The sequence below is a fragment of the Ambystoma mexicanum genome, chromosome 6p (assembly GCF_040938575.1).
Source record: "Ambystoma mexicanum isolate Mex_15411 chromosome 6p, UKY_AmexF1_1, whole genome shotgun sequence".
Lineage (NCBI taxonomy): Eukaryota > Metazoa > Chordata > Amphibia > Caudata > Ambystomatidae > Ambystoma > Ambystoma mexicanum.
In genome coordinates, this window is record NC_090935.1 from 1,001,462,434 (window position 1) to 1,001,479,714 (window position 17,281).

At 45.3% G+C, this 17,281-nt stretch overlaps 1 protein-coding gene across 1 annotated transcript in view; it reads left to right on the forward strand.

Annotated features, from left to right (window-relative positions):
• MEGF10 (multiple EGF like domains 10) overlaps positions 1-17,281 on the forward strand; it is a 373,462-nt gene that overhangs the window by 77,786 nt on the left and 278,395 nt on the right. Inside the window, exon 4 of the mRNA XM_069625609.1 lies at positions 4,165-4,265. Within this exon, the coding sequence (XP_069481710.1) occupies positions 4,165-4,265 (101 nt within the window). The remainder of the gene's footprint in view (positions 1-4,164; positions 4,266-17,281) is intronic.

Here is a 17,281-nt window from a genome sequence, read left to right on the forward strand (position 1 = left end):
GTCGTAATGAGGATGGTGTGTGAGACCTCTCTGACTTCCTCCAATGTTACATTTTCCACAGAATACAATAGACATTCCCTTACTAGTGATCGCGTTTATTTCTACTATGTTTCTTATATTATCAGAAGCGTTATACAGGCTGAAGTCTTGGCAGGCTGAAAGCGTAGAAAGAGGCCTAACCCACACAGAAGCCGTGCACAGAGGAACACCTTACACCGAAAGAAATGCATAGACAAAGACGTTGCATAGACATAAGCCGGATGCAGACGAGCATACACAACAAGACCTCACACAGACAGGGCCATGGAGAGACGTAACTCGTGCACCTTTGGAAGCCATTGATATAACGAAGTCTTACACAGAATGACACCTCGCACAGACATCAGCCTTTAACACACTAAAGACATACATAGGCAAAATTCATGCACTGACAGAAGTACTTCGTATACTGACATCTTACACAGATGGAGGCCTTAGACAGAGAGGAGACGTACATAGAGAAAAGCTGTACAAAGACATATGTAGTCTGCAGCCTCACACATACTGAAGCATGCTAAGGACAGAAGCCCCGTGCAGGCGAAGCCTTTGTGGAATCAGAAGCCCTGTGCAAGCTGAATCCCTATGCAAGCTGAATCCCTGTGCAAGCTGAAGCCTTGTGGAGGCAGAAGCCCTGTGCAAGCTGAATCCCTGTGCAAGCTGAAGCCCTGTGCAAGCTGAATCCATGTGCAAGCTGAAGCCCTGTGCAACCTGAAGCCCTGTGCAAGCTGAAGCCTTGTGGAGGCAGAAGCCCTGTGCAAGCTGAAGCCCTGTGCAAGCTGAAGCCTTGTGGAGGCAGAAGCCCTGTGCAAGCTGAAGCCCTGTGCAAGCTGAAGCCTTGTGGAGGCAGAAGCCCTGTGCAAGTTGAAACCTTTGCGGAAGCGCAAGCCTGGTGGTGGCATAAACAGTGTATACACTGAAGCAGAAGAATAAAAGCAAGCCCTGAAAAAGCAAGCCCGGCAGAAGACTTTCATAGACAGAAGCCATACACAAACAGATTTGTTTCAAGTAGCCATACAAAGTGGCAATTGAAGACGCTGTACACAAAAACCATTATTATGTAGAGGCTGTACACAGAGTCCTTGCATAAAATCCATGCACCGCAACAATTTGTACACGTTTGTTTGTACAACTGTGTGTAAAAAACATGTTTGTTGCACACACAAATAAAGGCATTATATAGAAACGTTACGCACAGGGCCTTACATAAAAGCTTTACATCGCAGCAATAGAAAGAAGCTGCACACAATCTGGGGTTTTACATAGAAGCCATACACAGAGATTTTACATAGAATATGTATTCAGAGGTATTAGATAGAAGCTTTAAACCAAGCTAATGAATAGAATCTGTACACAGACAGGTACTGCATAGATGCCGTACACGAAGAACCTAAATACAGGGACGTGATTTCACCAAAATGCCAGGGGTAGCGGAAGTGACATCATACGACCTTTGACTCCAATGACATCACAGGAAGTGATGTCATTTGACCCCACCCCAAAGTGATATCGTGCGAAGTGATGGAACACGACCTTTCACCCGTTGACAAAACAGAGAGTGGCATCACATAGCATTGTACACTACGAAAAATATGGTTACGATATCACTATAATGTGATGTACATTTCATACAAGAATGGATCGCCAGATCAGTGTGTATAGGCCCATATTACCAAATTACTGTGAATGCAAGCAGACATCCATGACTAAATGATAATGATGTTTTATTATATAGCACTTACGCTTAAGTGCTTTATATAGAAAAAATATACACTCAATATCACCCAACCTGTGTTGGTACTCATTTATCGACCTCAGAAGGATGAAAGGCTGAGTTGAGGCGTTTAAGAACAGACTAAATCAGTGACTCACCCCCTGGACTGTGCCTGAAATAAACCTTTAATGAGTCTAGCCATTATTGTATAGAATTCCAGAAAGACACATTATTTGGTATTACTATTCTTTCTTATTTAGGGTCAGTGCTGAAAGTGTTAGACTTGTGGCACTCCTGTTCTTATTTTTCTTATTTTTTTAAGGGGCCTGAACAAGAGAGCTTGCGACCCCAGAAAAAAAAGAGGCACATGGTGCTGGCCACAGCCCAGGAGCTTGCATTACTAAAAAAAAGATATATATTTTTCTTTTCTTTTTTTAGAGGTCGCACGGGAGACCACAGGGGTCGCAATTGCGACCTCTGGTGACCCCTAAATGACATCCCTGCCTAAATAGACAGAAGCTGCACACAAGCAGGGACTCCTCACTGCACCCCTTACACAGAAGCCATAAAAAGGAAGACTCCAAACATAGAGAGATACCTTACACAGTCAGGGGCCATAGACAAAAGAATTACCTGCAAACCATATGCAGGCAGTACTGGAGCACTGACCAAAGCTGGGCAGGGAAGCCTTGGAATAGGGGTCAGCAACCTTTGGCTCTCCAGATGTTTTGCACTAGAAATCCCATCATCCCTAACCAGCATAGTCAATAGCCAGATATCTCGGGAATTGTAGTCGGAAATATCTGGAGAGCCAAACCTTGCAGACTGCTAACTTAGTATTGTCTTCTACAGACTGTTTACACAATTATAAGTATTAGGAGAGAGAAAAGGCACCTTTCAAATGGGTTTCAGCTCAGCCCCTAAAGTATAATGATGACGGATTCACATGTTTTTGCAGCCCTTTTTTTTTAATACATTTTCACTTTCAACATGCAATCTATATATTTCCACGTATGTATTGTCCCGGGTGACTGTTCCATTTATTTACCTCCACAACCTGGCCAGAATGTCCCTCAGACTCACCCCATTGTAGGAAGCTTGCTGCTTCTTGTCAGGTGTGATTTCTTATCTATTGTACATTATTTTGTGATCAAAAGAGCTTTGCTCCTCCTGTATATAAATAAACAAAGAAATATCCAAAGAAAGTTTTTGCCGCAGACATTTTGGTTGATTTTTCCCCCTCTATCCCACCCCTGCACCCTTCCACCACCAAACCCCCACCCCAAACACACAACTACACTTTGAAGTGTAGACGTGTAAAACACTGGCCTCGAAAACACGGCAAACGACAATGAAATGATCCGAGAGGAGGAAGAGGGGTGGAGGGGCCAGAAGCCGGAAAGAGGCCCGTAGAAGACACGTTAATTTATATTTGGGGCGTCGGCGGGAAAGAGTGAGACACAGGAAGTGGAAGAGGAATTGCTGAACATGTGGCCACACGAGTGCTGCAGATACTGTTACTGGCTGCTGTGGATGTGATCATTAAGTGTGGCATAGTCAGGCCTCCGTGTCATAGTCAGGCCATTCTATTGCCGGGCTTCTGATACGCGGGACTTCATTGAGACGAATACTTCTAATTAGGATTTTCCAAAATAATCCTACCAGCAATGGGACTTCAATACAAAAATGAAAGTAGATGAACAGGATGTACAGAAACGGTGCCCTTTCGTTTCCAAGCATACAGAGCACTGAAGAAACACCAACGAAGAAAGGGCGGTTCCCCAGCTATTAGTGCACAATGCCTGAGTGTGTGCTTTTTTTCTATCGCTAAATGTTATGCCTCCCAGGTCAAAGTGCAGTTTTGGTGTTGTTCTTTCCGTTGCATTGGGGCACATTTGCATCTTGCAAGTCGACTCTGGTGCCAGCTGCCTGTGACGTCCTATGCAGCGTCATAGAGTCGCCTTGCAGGAGAAATCCAGCCCTGGTGCAAACACACTTATGTCCCAAAACTGTTTGGCCAAAAATCCAGACGTTTTTATTGCACAGTTTATAAAGTGAGTAGTCTCTAGTCGCTTATAAGTGGAAGTCGTTATTAGTGAATGCTGCTTACTTCATCAGACTCCAAAAGAAAAGATGAGAGGGTCCACCGAGATGGGAGCCACAGACCTTCATTTCGCACACCGATTTTTGTGATAGATTAATTAACCCACTGAGCTAGCTTAGTAAATCGGCCCATTTTGTGAAATCGCTCTTCTTCAGTGTGGCTTTGGAGGACACTCTGGGCCCATTGGGAGACATCATTGGCTGGGGAGATCAGTAGAGAGAAACTGGATAGGCCCGCAGGGACTTTTTGTGGTTTACATGGATTTAAATATTTTTAAAAAGTGACAATGCTTCATGTGTTTTATTCCTAGAATAAGTTATCGCACAGCGTACCGACGTGGCGAAAAAACAATGTACAGGCGCAAATCTCAGTGCTGTCCTGGATTTTATGAAAGCCGAGATGTGTGTGTCCGTGAGTACAATCTTCTTTATCTTTTATTGTTGTTTAAATGTGGACTTTTTGTATTATTCACCCTGGGGGGCTGGCTATCCTTTAGACGCTTTTGTTGCTAAGCCTATCTGTGCCAACCGGGTGGGCTTCAGACCCTGGGGTTTTAGGAGAGGTGCATATTAGCCATCACATTCCATGCTAGCTAGGCTCTTAACTGAAATTAAGGTGGTTTAGGCATGACCTTGCCAATCAGTGCTCCTCTCAGTGCTGCTTCTGCTCCTCAGAGGTTCTCTCGCCCTCCTGCTCCTCTAACTCATCCCAGGCCCTCAGCAACCTAGACTTGTATGTTCTGAGCCCCGTTGCTTACCATCTAGATGTTCATTGTATACATCACAGACATGCATACATGCCTTGGAGTCTGGGAGAAGGCATTGCAGAACACTGGCTCGAAAACAGGGAATCTTCTGCTCTTTATCCATATGCTTTTCCTGTGTTCCAAAGGCCTTTTCCTTTTAAGCAAAGACTTCGAGCAAGGTTATATTGTGAACGTTTTTTAAATTAGTTTGATGCATGAGCAAACATGCATTTGTTGATGATCTAAATTATTTCCTATTTTAATCTGTCTTTACTGTAATAAAAGTTGTTATTACTCAGTTATCATCTGCAAAACGTATCTTGCTCGGAAGGATGAAGTCCTGAGTTGGTTCTGAGTTGGTCGTGACTTGGTCCTGAGTTGGTCCTGACTTGGTCCTGAGTTGGTCCTGAGTTGGTCATGAGTTTGTCCTGAGTTGGTCCTGCCAAACGCACGCGAGTCACGAAGGAGATTCAGCTCTATTTCAACACAACAGGATGGGTGGGGTGAACTACTACGAAGAGGCGGGGGCTTTTTTCAAGAATGATCCAACCAAGCTGTACTAGGAGGGGACAAACTATAAACTGTCTGGGTACCTGACTGATTGGGTTACTAGTTTCCCCCTGGTTCTCTAGCCTAGGGCTCAGTCTCCGAAGTATTGCTGGCACAGCTGCTTTGTTCCTTTCGCATATAGGAAGGGTTTAGTATGAACTCGTATATGACCTCATGTTTTAACTAGATCTCAATGAATATAACTATATTATTGTCTCAGGATGGGCGCTACACAAAATGGTACAAAGGCCTATCTGAAGGATCACCTGTCCTTATCATAAATCCCAAATCTAAAGCAAGTCTGAGAGATGTAGCACTTGGGTCACATTTCATTTATTTATTTTTTGTGCATTTGTAAGGCGCTTAAACAACTACTAAATTGTGTTTCAAAGCGCCCACAAGGCAACAGAGAGGGAACATGGGAGTCATTAAATATAACACTGTAAGACAGAGGCAGACCTAATAGGCCTTGTGAGATTCAGAACGTGCAAGTGCAGACAGAGAGAGAAGGGGTTGGGGAGCAGGGGTAAGTGCTAGGTATAATATGTGGGAAGTGCTAGGGAGTGAGCAGCTGTAAGTGCCTAGGTGTAGTGGAGAACCACCAATACATAGCTAAGTGCAGGCCTGTGGTGGCCAAGGCAAAGTGCTAGGAGGGGCGGAGGCTGTAGGCGATTGGGTGTGGGAGGCCAAGACCTAGTAGGACACCAATCCCAACAGCTTTGAGGTTTAGCAGAGGAGGGAGAAAGGGAAGGAGGAGGTGAAAAGGACAGTCTTGAGGAGCTTCTGGAATTTGAGGATATCCAGCACAAGATGAAGAGGAAGTTGACACAGGGATATAGCACTCAGTACATTTATTGGCTTTTCATTCTCACGGTTATTAGGGATATAGCGTCCAGCTTGCTTCTTGGCTCATTACCCATTGTCTCAGGGATATAGCGCAAAGCATGTTACTTGGCGTTTCAGTCCCATGGTTATAGTGCCCAGACAATTCTTGATCTCACAGTCCCAGGCATAAAGTGTCAAGCTCGCTTTTTGATAAACTCCTACCAAACCCTGAATGCTATGCTATTGACCTGGCAATAGGTCCAGCGTGGGAGTGATTAAATTACTGCCTGCAAATCGAAATTGGTGAAATTCTCCTCCAATTCTGTTTTGCTGGCCTTGGGGTCTTTATATATTTCTGCTGCTTTTTTAGATGAATTTAATATTTCTCAGAAATTTGTTTTTTTTAACCAAAATGTTGTTTTTTTGGCCAAAATATTTCATGGCCCATGAAAGGTAAAATTTCAGAAAAAAGAATTCAGACAGGAAAACATCAAAAATATTACTTTTGTAAATGACATTTTTTTTAACCTTCAACTTTTTATGGCCATTAAAAAAATGAAACAAGAAAAAACGAAATTTCACACGCGCAAAAGCCCAAAATTGTCAGTTTCACTCGACAGACAAAATTGGTGAATTGTGCCTGGAATTCACCAATTTTTCAACAGACTGCATTTCAGCCCTTTAACCCACTAATAGTCCTGGGGTTTAACTCTTTCTTTGAGTCCGGGAAGGTAGGCCCCAAGAGCATCTGTAGGGAGGTCCCAATCTATCCCTCCTTAACTGAGGCATAAATTGGAGAGCATTCACCCCTGGTACTAGAACGCAAGATTATTTTGGAATGAGGTTCTAAAGCATAACAAGTCTGGTTTCAGATAGAAGGTGGGGAAAGGTAACGCCCTCGGATATCATGTAGGGGTACCCTATTCTGACCATCTTCTCTGAACCATAGAAAGATGGGGCTGTGACTGCTTCTGTAATCCTTTGATAGGATGGCCTGGGGGTGGCAGGGGGATTGCACAGGGCCCCAAAATGGATGGAGACCTAATGTGTCTTTGTGACATTTATTTATTTATTTAATGGCAATTACAGGGAAAACAATGCCATTTTGGCACAGAAATGCTTACAAAACCTTTTATCATTGATTTACAGAGCGGAGGACCAGTGTCCCCAACAATGGTTGAGAGGATGTGGATATAAGACCAGATGATGCAGTGGAGGTAGAAACATGAACCAGTGACAAGGACAGGAGAGCATGATATAAGAATGGGATAGTGGAGAAGTGCTAAGTTTTAGGATGAAGAGGTGAGGGATAATAGCTGTGGGGTTGCCGTAGAGAGGCGGGGGAGAGGAGAACGGGACGATATGGTGGTGTAGAATGCTATGAAAGTGGCTCTTCAGAAAGGAGGGGAGCTAGGAGGTTGGATTTAAATAGAGATAGAGTGGAAGTAGTGCGGTGAGGGAGAGGAAGAGCATTCCATAGTAAGGGAGCGAGGAGAGGAGGAGAGCGGAAACAAGAGAGAGTGCAAGAGACACGAGAGGTGGCAAGGAGTTGAGCCGAGGATGATTGTAGGGAGTGAGGGGGAGAGTAGGCAGTGAGATGGGCAGATAGGTAGGATGGGGGCGAGTCTGTGTATAGTTTTGAAGATGATGAGAATGAGTTTATTCTTTGCCTTCTGTCTCATAGATAACCAGCCTGACCAACAATGGGCCGGGAAGGTGGAGGTGAAGCAGGGAAGGTTGAAAAGTGTACTGAGAGCATAGTTGTGGACTTCGTTGAGAGGTGAAAAAGCATAGTTGGGAAGATCATAGGGTAGACTGGCACCGTAGCCAAATCGAGAGAGTACTAACGAGGAGATTCAGAGTTTAGCAGTGTTGATGGGAAGAAGATGTCTTATTTTTCTGATGTTGAGGAGATTAAGTCTAGCCGCAGTGGCAGATTTGGAGATGAAGAGCGAGAAGTTGTGAGATGGGCCTAAGACGACACCCAAGTTGCGAGCAGAAGCAGAGTACGGAAGGTAGTTAGGGGAGAAGAATAGAAGAGGGGAAGACATGAACCTGCATTGTGCAGACTGAACACAGCCGGGCGAAGCTGCTAACTCACTTACATATCTTGCAAGCTGGTATCCAATTAAACTCATCTAGATAAAATGATTCCTGTTGTATTTTGCAACTTGTGCTGCTGAAAACGAAGTACTTTGGAGACTGGTGATGGTTTTCTGTGTACGTATAAGAAAGAGGGAGTTGCTGTTGTCATATGTACTGCTCTTGATGGCCTCGTCTACTGATATTTCATCGTTTTGGGAGATCATTTGCTTATTTATTTAATACTTTTGATTGCAGGTTGCTTGTTTGTTCTACTGCAACAATGTGTTAGTCCATAATGAATGATTCTTGGAAAATGATTGCAAAAGTTTGGTTTTGGGCAACTCTACAAACAAAGACTAAGCTTGCTAAGCTTTTTTGTGGGTGGAGAACATTTGCCTCAAAAAAGGAGTAGGACATTACCAATAAAGCCAGCTTTTTTGGGTTGGTTATTTTGGGACGTAGATCATAATGTCGGTTATGCTGTTAATTTTAGGAAACTCCAGAACTCTGATGTTCACCTGAACGCAAATAAACATCCACAATTTCATGTTGTGGAGGTGCAAAAGCTAGTGAAGGTCTCAGTATTAATATTGGAGACTTAACAATAAATGTGTGTGTTGTCCATATGTATGTGTAATTGAACATCACAAGTCAGGATGAGGGAAAGTAGCATTTCTATACATGGGTAAATCCTGAGAACACAGCACGATTCCATAATAGCTTGGGGCGAGCTCAAAGAACTGTGTACAATTATGGAGCAATGGGCGCCATACCAAGTTATTAAGTACCAAGAGGGGAGTCATACATCATCTTCCATACTTACCGTGTGCTCCCTGTTGCCCTTTTCAGTTTGGTGAGATAGCAGGAAAAGGAATAAATTGCGCTAACTAGTTTGCAGCATTCAAGGTTGTCTTTTAGCTACTGTAAGGCTGCGGACTGAGGAGACTGACACACAGGTGGCATGATTCACGAATCAATGTTTACTTTTGGTTTCAAAGGAAAAGAAAACGATACGCATCCCTAACTCTAAGAGGGGTTTCCCTGCCTCAGCATAAACACTAAGGGTCCTGTCAGAATGATCAAAAACAATAAAGTCCAATGTCCTGTGTTCAAAAACCTTACTCTCTCCCTTACACTCTAATCTGACTCTAACGAGCTCAAAAAGGTTGGTGGTCCAGAAGAATGACTCCCTTCTCCTGGACAGCTGATTCTGTCATGGTCATGAAGTTAGGGGCACAGGCATGCAGGGGTCGCATGCACAGAAGACCTGGGTGGACACTGTCCTGGCACCTTTGGCGCCATGCTCATGAACAAAACTAAACAAGAACATCCATTTAACACCAAAAAGCTTTTATTATGGACATAGCACTTCAGATGCATTAACCTTGAACATTCCATCCATTAAGCAGGATGCATTAACCTTGAACATTCCATCCATTACGCAGCCCCAAGTGTATTCTTGGGTGCGGCTGCTAATCGATTGCCTTCGCACATGCTCACTCTCTAGGAGTGGCAGGGTGTGGCTGGTAAGCCGGCCCTAATGGGCGTGCCCACGATCTCAGCTATATAAGCTGCCCCGATCCTCAAGACAGACGCTTCTGGTTATTCTGCACTTGCAAGCAGCGTAACGCTCACGGTCGCCGGAAGTCAGACTTACCTTTGAAGATCCTGCTTCCTGGACATCCTGCTTCCTGCCAGCATACTTACCAACTGGGGGAAGCTGTTCTTACCTGTAGATCTCTTTGGCAAACCAAGTATTCATCTTTACACTTTCCGGAACGCCGAAATCTTCATCTTGGCACTGCAGCACGACACGCTCCATCGTCGACAACAGCACCTACAAGGAAAAACAGAAGACAAGGTTAGACATCGAAAAAACTGTCCGTTTAAGGTTGTGCTTCGCCATACTTTGCGCTTTTCCTTAAACCATCACTTACCTGCTGTCGAACATTGCGGTAGCATCCATCTTCCATCCGGCCGCGTCTCACGTCTCACAGCTGCATTAAGGCCGCATTTCCATCTAAGGGAAGAAAACAGAAAAGAGACATTATTGCGGGTATAAATAGGAGCAACATATAAAGACATTAAACAGAACGAACAGCATCACAAGAGCTCATGAAAGACTTACCAATCATAAGGGGAAGCATAGTCACAGCTTGACTGGACAAATCCTTATCAGGGATCAGTGAAGGAACTAGACCCCATTTGACGCGCCCCTGCCAGAAGTAGCAGGACGGAGAGCTTATCTTCCATAATTCACAGGAGCAGTATCAGCACGTACCACTGCTCACAACTTTTCTACTGAGGGAAGGCCTGAAGGGGGTGATTCAAGTTCAGGGAGGGCTGCATCCATGCCCCAACGCCTCCGCAGAGACCAGGTGAGCATAACAGATTCGCACCCAGATTTCACTGGGTAGTTCCACCTGAGAGAATAACTTCCTTTTCCCAGACGTCAATCCTTTTCCTCAAGAGGCCAACAAAGCAAGATTCCACTCAAGGCAAACCAATTTGGCTTTATACAGTTCCACTGAATTAGGGGGATGACTCTGCCCCCTTAACCTTTCTCAGGCTCTCCCAAAATAAAACATAACATTTCCCTTCACCAAGAGCAATGGCCCCCTTCCCCTGGCATTTCTCTGGCTTGTATGACACAACAACATAAAGTTATCTTGCCTGGGGATATGTCTCCCTTCCCCTGGCATTTCTCAAGGCTTTTGTCACGCAACACAGTTCACAATGCCCCGGGGAATGATTCCCTTCAGACCCCACTTCTTTATGTTTGGGTACTTGGAGCCCTCTTCTTCCAAGTACGACCATGAGGAAGATGACTTGTGTGGTTTCTTGTGTAGTGGGTACCAGACCCCTCTTCTATGCGTGTGGGTTCTTGGAGCCCACATCTCCCAAATACCATCACGAGGAAGATGACTTATGTTTTTCTCACATGGTGGTGGGTCCCAGACCCCTCTTCTTTGCCTTGGGATACTTGGGCCCTTTCCTCCCAAGTACCGTCATGAGGAAGATGACTTGTGTTTTTTTTGGCTGGTGGGTGCTAGACCCTTAAGCTTCTCTTGTTGCGGGACAGACCTGGTTCACTTGCCTGCCAGGTACTGTGACTATGAAAATGCTGACTGCACCTTATTCGTTTCTCACCAGCCAGCCTGAGTGCTCCCCCTACCTCTAGAGAGCTTTGCAGTGGTCTCTGGTCCTCCTGTGAAAACTGCAGTCTCAATCTTCCTCTGGGCAGCGCAGCCTTCCCTTCATGTGCTTCACAGGCTTCAGGAACACTGGGAGTTTCTCTCTGTAAGCTTGCCTTCTGGTCCTTCCACTCTGGACTGGCTCTGGTCCTTCCAGTTCCCCTCTTGGTGCGTGCCCTGGTCTACTTCCTTCCATCTTCCTGCACCGTGCTGGCTCCTGTAGTTTCTCCAGGGAGAGTTAGACAACTGCTTCCTGAATCTCTCTTCCTTGTCTACTCTACATTGATCAATGAGCAGCTGGCAACAATTACACTGCTCATTATAGTTCTTAGGAGTACTCTTTATGGCTCTGCACCTCCTCCTCATCTCAGTACCTTTAATCTGCATGTTCGCCTGAGTGTCAATGGAATTCTTCTTCATCTCAGTACTTTTATCCTTGATCTCGCTTGGGTTGGTTGTACTCTTCATAGTCCCAGTACTGTTAATACTGTCGGTGTGAGACATGTACATGGGAAGATAGGGTAATGGAGGGTTAGGTGAAGGGAAGCAGGTGTTGTACCTTGTTCTCCTCTGATAGACGTCCCTAGTCCCTTAGGGGGATCCCTCCCCATGAGACCCTCCCTCTGAGCACCACCCCCAGGGGGCCTATCGGTTAGCGGCCTCAACTCCCTGGCCTCATGGAAAAGGGCTCCCCCTAGGGGAGAAGGCACGACAGCTGAGGATTCGTCACACTACATTGTCCCTACATTTTCTGGAACTAGGCAGCAGTTTATTTCAAGCACTGTGTCTATTCTAGATGTATTCAATAGAGTGGACATGTGGTGAGTTTTGATTTACCAGCCCCTACTATTAGATAATGGAGCATTCATGAATTACTTTCGGCTGCTGTGATATTGTGTGCATGGGGTGGGATAAGATCTATTGGTGAAATGCCTGGATTTAGAGTCTGAAGGATGTGCTGGGTACAGCGAGCTGGGTCCCTTGTTTGGCCCTAATAGCCATTCTGGGTCTATTGCATGGGCTTGGTGACTTAAGAGAAAGGGAAGGGATGTTGGTCTAGGGAATACCATTCCCAAATGGAATAAGGTCCGGTCAATGAAAAGTTGGGACACTTTACAATGAAGGGACTTTGCAGTTCGGCTTCTGAATTTAGGCTTGGTGGCTAGTCTAACTTGTTTTAAAGTTCCGTAAGGCTGCTGGCTGTCATCGAACTGCTGTTGTTGAAGTGCATTTCATGTTTTGAAAATGCTTCCATGCTAATATTTTAGAGCACGAGAAGGAGGGCCTTGTGTTCAAGTGCAGTTTACGAAGTGTTAAAAAAAGTGCATAACACATAGCAAGGAAGATCGCCTAATGGCGGAAATGGAGAATTTGAAGAAGATAATATGGGCTAATAAAACAAGCATATGTTGCCCTGCACCCTTCCCCCGACTTCAATGACACTCGTTGCCTTTTGTCCATGGTCGAAGTTCCTTCTGCTGGACTATGCCTTCTGGTGTACTACAGCGGCTCCTGCACCAGAGGTAATTTGCTTCCCGGCTGGTTCCCTAAACCTGGCACATGTAGTACTCAGAATTCGTTGCCTTTGCCAAGAGCATTTCACCTCTCCTGCACTAAATGTAGTCTCTTGGCACTTTTTTTCTTATTATCTTTGTAATAAATGACTTGTCCTTTTCCTCTGCCCGCCCCGCTTGCTCTGGGATATACCAAGGTTGTGAATGTTCTTCCTGCTTGTCTTCTCCCTACCCCCCTTCTCGTCTGTTCCCTTCCCCCTCCATCTCCGTTGCTGATGTCGCGAAGCGATTGCATGGCAGTAGGCACCTTATGAAGCAGCAATCAATACATGGAAAAATGCTCACTTAGGTAATGATTGCCTGGCAGCAACGTGGTGAATTGCATGGTTCCTTCCAATTCTGCGTTCCCTGCTCAGTCCATGTATTGTTGGTTTGGAGGTCGTTAAACAAATTACATGTATTTGGAGTGAAATCGCCAAGAAACATGCAGTGCCAGTATTCTTTGACATTTGGCGCCCTTTGAACATCGTTGGCGGTAAGAGTTTCTGCGCATTACTCCTCATCATGAAAGTACACCATAATGTAGCTGGAGCTTGATAAAAGTAATGTCTTACTTCAAAAAAAACGATGGAGTTTTGGTAATTTTTTGCTCGACTTTACTTGTAGTTTATATGTCTATTGTTTAATGTATTCATGATAATATTTTGAATAGTTATAATGCAGGTGCCTTCCTCTCTTCCTCCTTAGACTGCCAGCCTCTTCACCCCATTTCCCTACCCCACCACCCCCGTTGTTTTCCCTTTCTGCTTCCATCTTGGCTCACTTCCGGACAGTGTTTGTTTTTTCTAACTGTTGACCTGTCACGTGAATCCAGGAGCTTAGTAGGCAGCAGGGGCCATGACATTATTTCAGATGAAGAAAATCATGCGCTGGTGTTGATGTCAGTTTAAACAAACACCCCATAGGTTTGAAAAGGATACACCCGCCCTCCTACTCTCTCCAGTGCCCATCAGTCTTCTTTGTTTGTTGAGAGTCGATTCATTAAACTTTTACATTCCCGGGAATACATGAAAAAGCTCTTCCCCGGCTACCAAGAAACACAGGCTCTCAGAACACAACGATACCAGCCAAGGACTTATCTTAGCATTCATCAACTTGTGATTTCGCCAAGAACCCCCTCATTGGGACCGAGTTGCGATAACGCTAATAGCGTTGGGCAGTATCCCGGCTCAGGCTCTTGATGAGTAAAAAATGGGCTGCTCTGTATTTTTATATTTGTGTAGAATCGAGGTGGCAAGTGACTTTCATTGCTGGCTAGTATCTTGCAACTTGACATTTTGACGCCTGATAAGATTATGAAGTCAATACTTTGCTCAGTGGGCAGCGAAGATATGTCAAGGTTATGTGGTCATTGCTTTTAAGCCCACGACGGAGCAGCAGCATAGTTTGCAAAATGTGGAGTGGCTGTGACGTTTTAAAATCCCAATTTGATTTTTTTGGATCAAGACACACATTTTCATATTGTGGATAGTCAGAATAAGTAAAACAAGCATTGGACATGCCAACAGTTTTGGCTTTTATTTAGGCATGGGAAAGGCACTTGTCAGGCACTGCTGTAGAGGTATTAACTGACCATTGATGGTGCAGGTGCAAAATGATGTGAGTACCTGGGCATCTAATAGCAGTCCCTGGAAAATGTCTAATAGTTAATAAAAGTGTTTGCTTTGCTAAAGCTTGCTATTAACAGGGTGGCAGTAAAGGAGAGACATAGGGCCTCATTCCGAGTACGGCGCTAACCAATGGCGCTATTAACGCCTTGGTTGACGCCGTACCCGGACCGGCAGCGCCTTGGTGGATGGCCGAATTACCGCCCCATTCCAAGGTTGGCGGGGCGGTAATTCCCCATTCACCAAGGCTCTTCCCCATTCCCCAATGAGCCCCCATAGGGCTCAATGGGAATGGGGAAGATGCAAATAACGGTGACCGTTCATTACGGTCATCGTTATTGGCTTGGAGGCCCCTTTGCGCCCTCGACTTTAACACCTGCTCAAAGCAGGCGTTAAGGGCGAGGGCGCAAAGGGAACTCGGAGTATGGCGGTAAGGGATCACCGCCACCGGTCTCGTTACCGGTGGCCGCTATCCCTTACCGCCATACTCGGAATGAGGCCCATAGTGCTTACAAAGTGAGTAGTTGATGGCAGACATGGTTAAGACATATCTATTACACCAGTAGCCCATTTACAGCTCCAATTAACTCTCAGAAGATTAATTGAAAAAACACTGTCAGGAACATCAAGCGCAAAGTTTGATGGTAAGGCCTGTTTAAAGCAAGCTCCAAGAATTCCCATGAGAAGGTGGTTTGGGTGGCGAGCGGCAGGAACTGGGTGGCAAAGGCCATCGGGATTAGCATGGCCATGGGCAGTCAATGGGTAGGCAAATAACCAAACAGCACCTACAAGCTATGTGTCCCTCCTCATATGCATTTCTTCCCATTTGTGCTCCCATGCAATAGTTTCGGCTTATATGTGGCGAAAGCACCAGCTAATAGCTCAAAATAAAAATGCATTTATTTTCAAACCAAAGCTATTCCTGGTATATAACAATGACTAAGCTGACCAGATTGCTCCAGGTAACTGGGCTGCCACTGTTCCAGTCCTCAGCTTTCATTTAACAAACAAGTGCATTCCATGTTCTGTGCTATTATTTGACCTCCATGGAGAACATTGCTCTTGTGCAACTGACACCAATGATGTGGAAAACCAAAGTCAAGGACCGGAAAAGTGTGTCCTCCTGACACGGGGCCATCTGGCAAACCCACTCACAACTTACATGTGTTTGTGTAAACACTCAACACTTGTGTACCCCTCTTTGGCCTGTCCAAAAGCCAGAGCTATGCACACCACATGCTGTCTGAAAGAAACACGCGTCTGTTTGTGCTTCAGCTGCTGTCGCAACGGTCGTTGGGTTTAAGACGCTCCTGCACATGTTCTCAGCACAGAACCGACCCAGTCGTTACTTATAACAGTGAATGAGCGCCTTTTCTACTTTTTAGTCCAGCTGCTGCAGTGCGTGGGTGCGCACTAAGAATTGCCTGCCAGATCGCTGGCACCGGGGTGCGGGGTGGCTGAAATTATGAAGCTCTAGCTTCACGAGCAGCACCTGTTCATTAATACCCAATTACTGTAGGTCCTTATTTAATGTAGTGTGAGTTAATCGAAAGATGGAGCTACTTGAGTAGGACTCGAGCAGTACTTCAGCCGTAGACCTTGCCCATAATGGCTGCAGCAATGGGGTTTAGACTTCCTCTGACAGACATAGCATGAGTGATGAAAGAGTGAGTGAGTGCCTCACACCTATATAAGGCCCATATGCCATCCATTTGTGAAAGCCTTACTTCCACTTGCTTCCATATAGGGGCGCCCTGTATTGGTCTACCCACCTTCCAAGAGGCGTAATGGGAGGGGCAGTGGTAGTTGATGCAGTGTTGTGCCATGACATATTTCAATTGCTCTTTTAAGAAACACAGCATTTAACAATTAGATGAGGGTTGCTCAGCTTGCAGCCCTCTGGGGTTTTTTGGTCCATGGATGACTCCTAGGATGCGTCACCATTGACTATGCTGGCTAGTGCTGATGGGAGCTGAAAGAGTTTTTAAGCCTGGACTAGAGGATTGATGATCATTTTATGACCAACACAAATTTCCATATAAAAAAAACACGCCTATATCAATGTTATATTCTTCACTTCTTCGCACCCCCATATGTATTTATTATGGTTGCGCACTGCCGCGCACCCATAAGAATGTCTATATTCATGCTGCTGCATGGGGGCAGTGCGGAGCAAATAGCAACATTCTATTTTGGACACATGTCACCTGTTACAATCTGTTCCGAAACATCACACATTATGTCCTTAATAAAAACATTAGAAAACGCACAGAGTGATAGTACCGAGAAGCCCACGACCCTCTTTGCAGCTCACAGTATATGTATTCCAGGTGCATGTTTTATGAGACCCAGCCAAACATTTAGTACAGTATTAAAAGCTATGCCTGAGTCTTATTTTGTTTGTCGGTAGCATAAGTGTGCTACACAAGACCATGTCTTCAGTGGAGTAACTGTGCTGAAAATGTTGGGGGCGGGTCATGACCTATAAGGAAAGGGGCCCTGCCAAATGTAGGGTGGGGGGTGGTGTGCCACGATAGTTGGGGGGACAAACACCCTTGTCTCCCCCGACCGAAAATAACAACCATGCATGCATGCCTTTATTTGTCTGATTTTTCAAACTTTTCAGAAGAAGGGAGCAGATGGAGTCACGGTGCGATGCTGCCCTGGGAGGCTGTGATTGGCATGGCCAGATGCCGGCTGTCCTTGAATTCCTCTGTCTGGGAATCTGACCACCAGGAACCCACCCGCAGAAGCCGCAGAGCCGAAGTCTAATGTGTCTAACGTGTATAATGTCCCTTTATGAATGGGAACCCGGGGCGAAGAAGCTAATCGCCCTAGCCAGGAATGG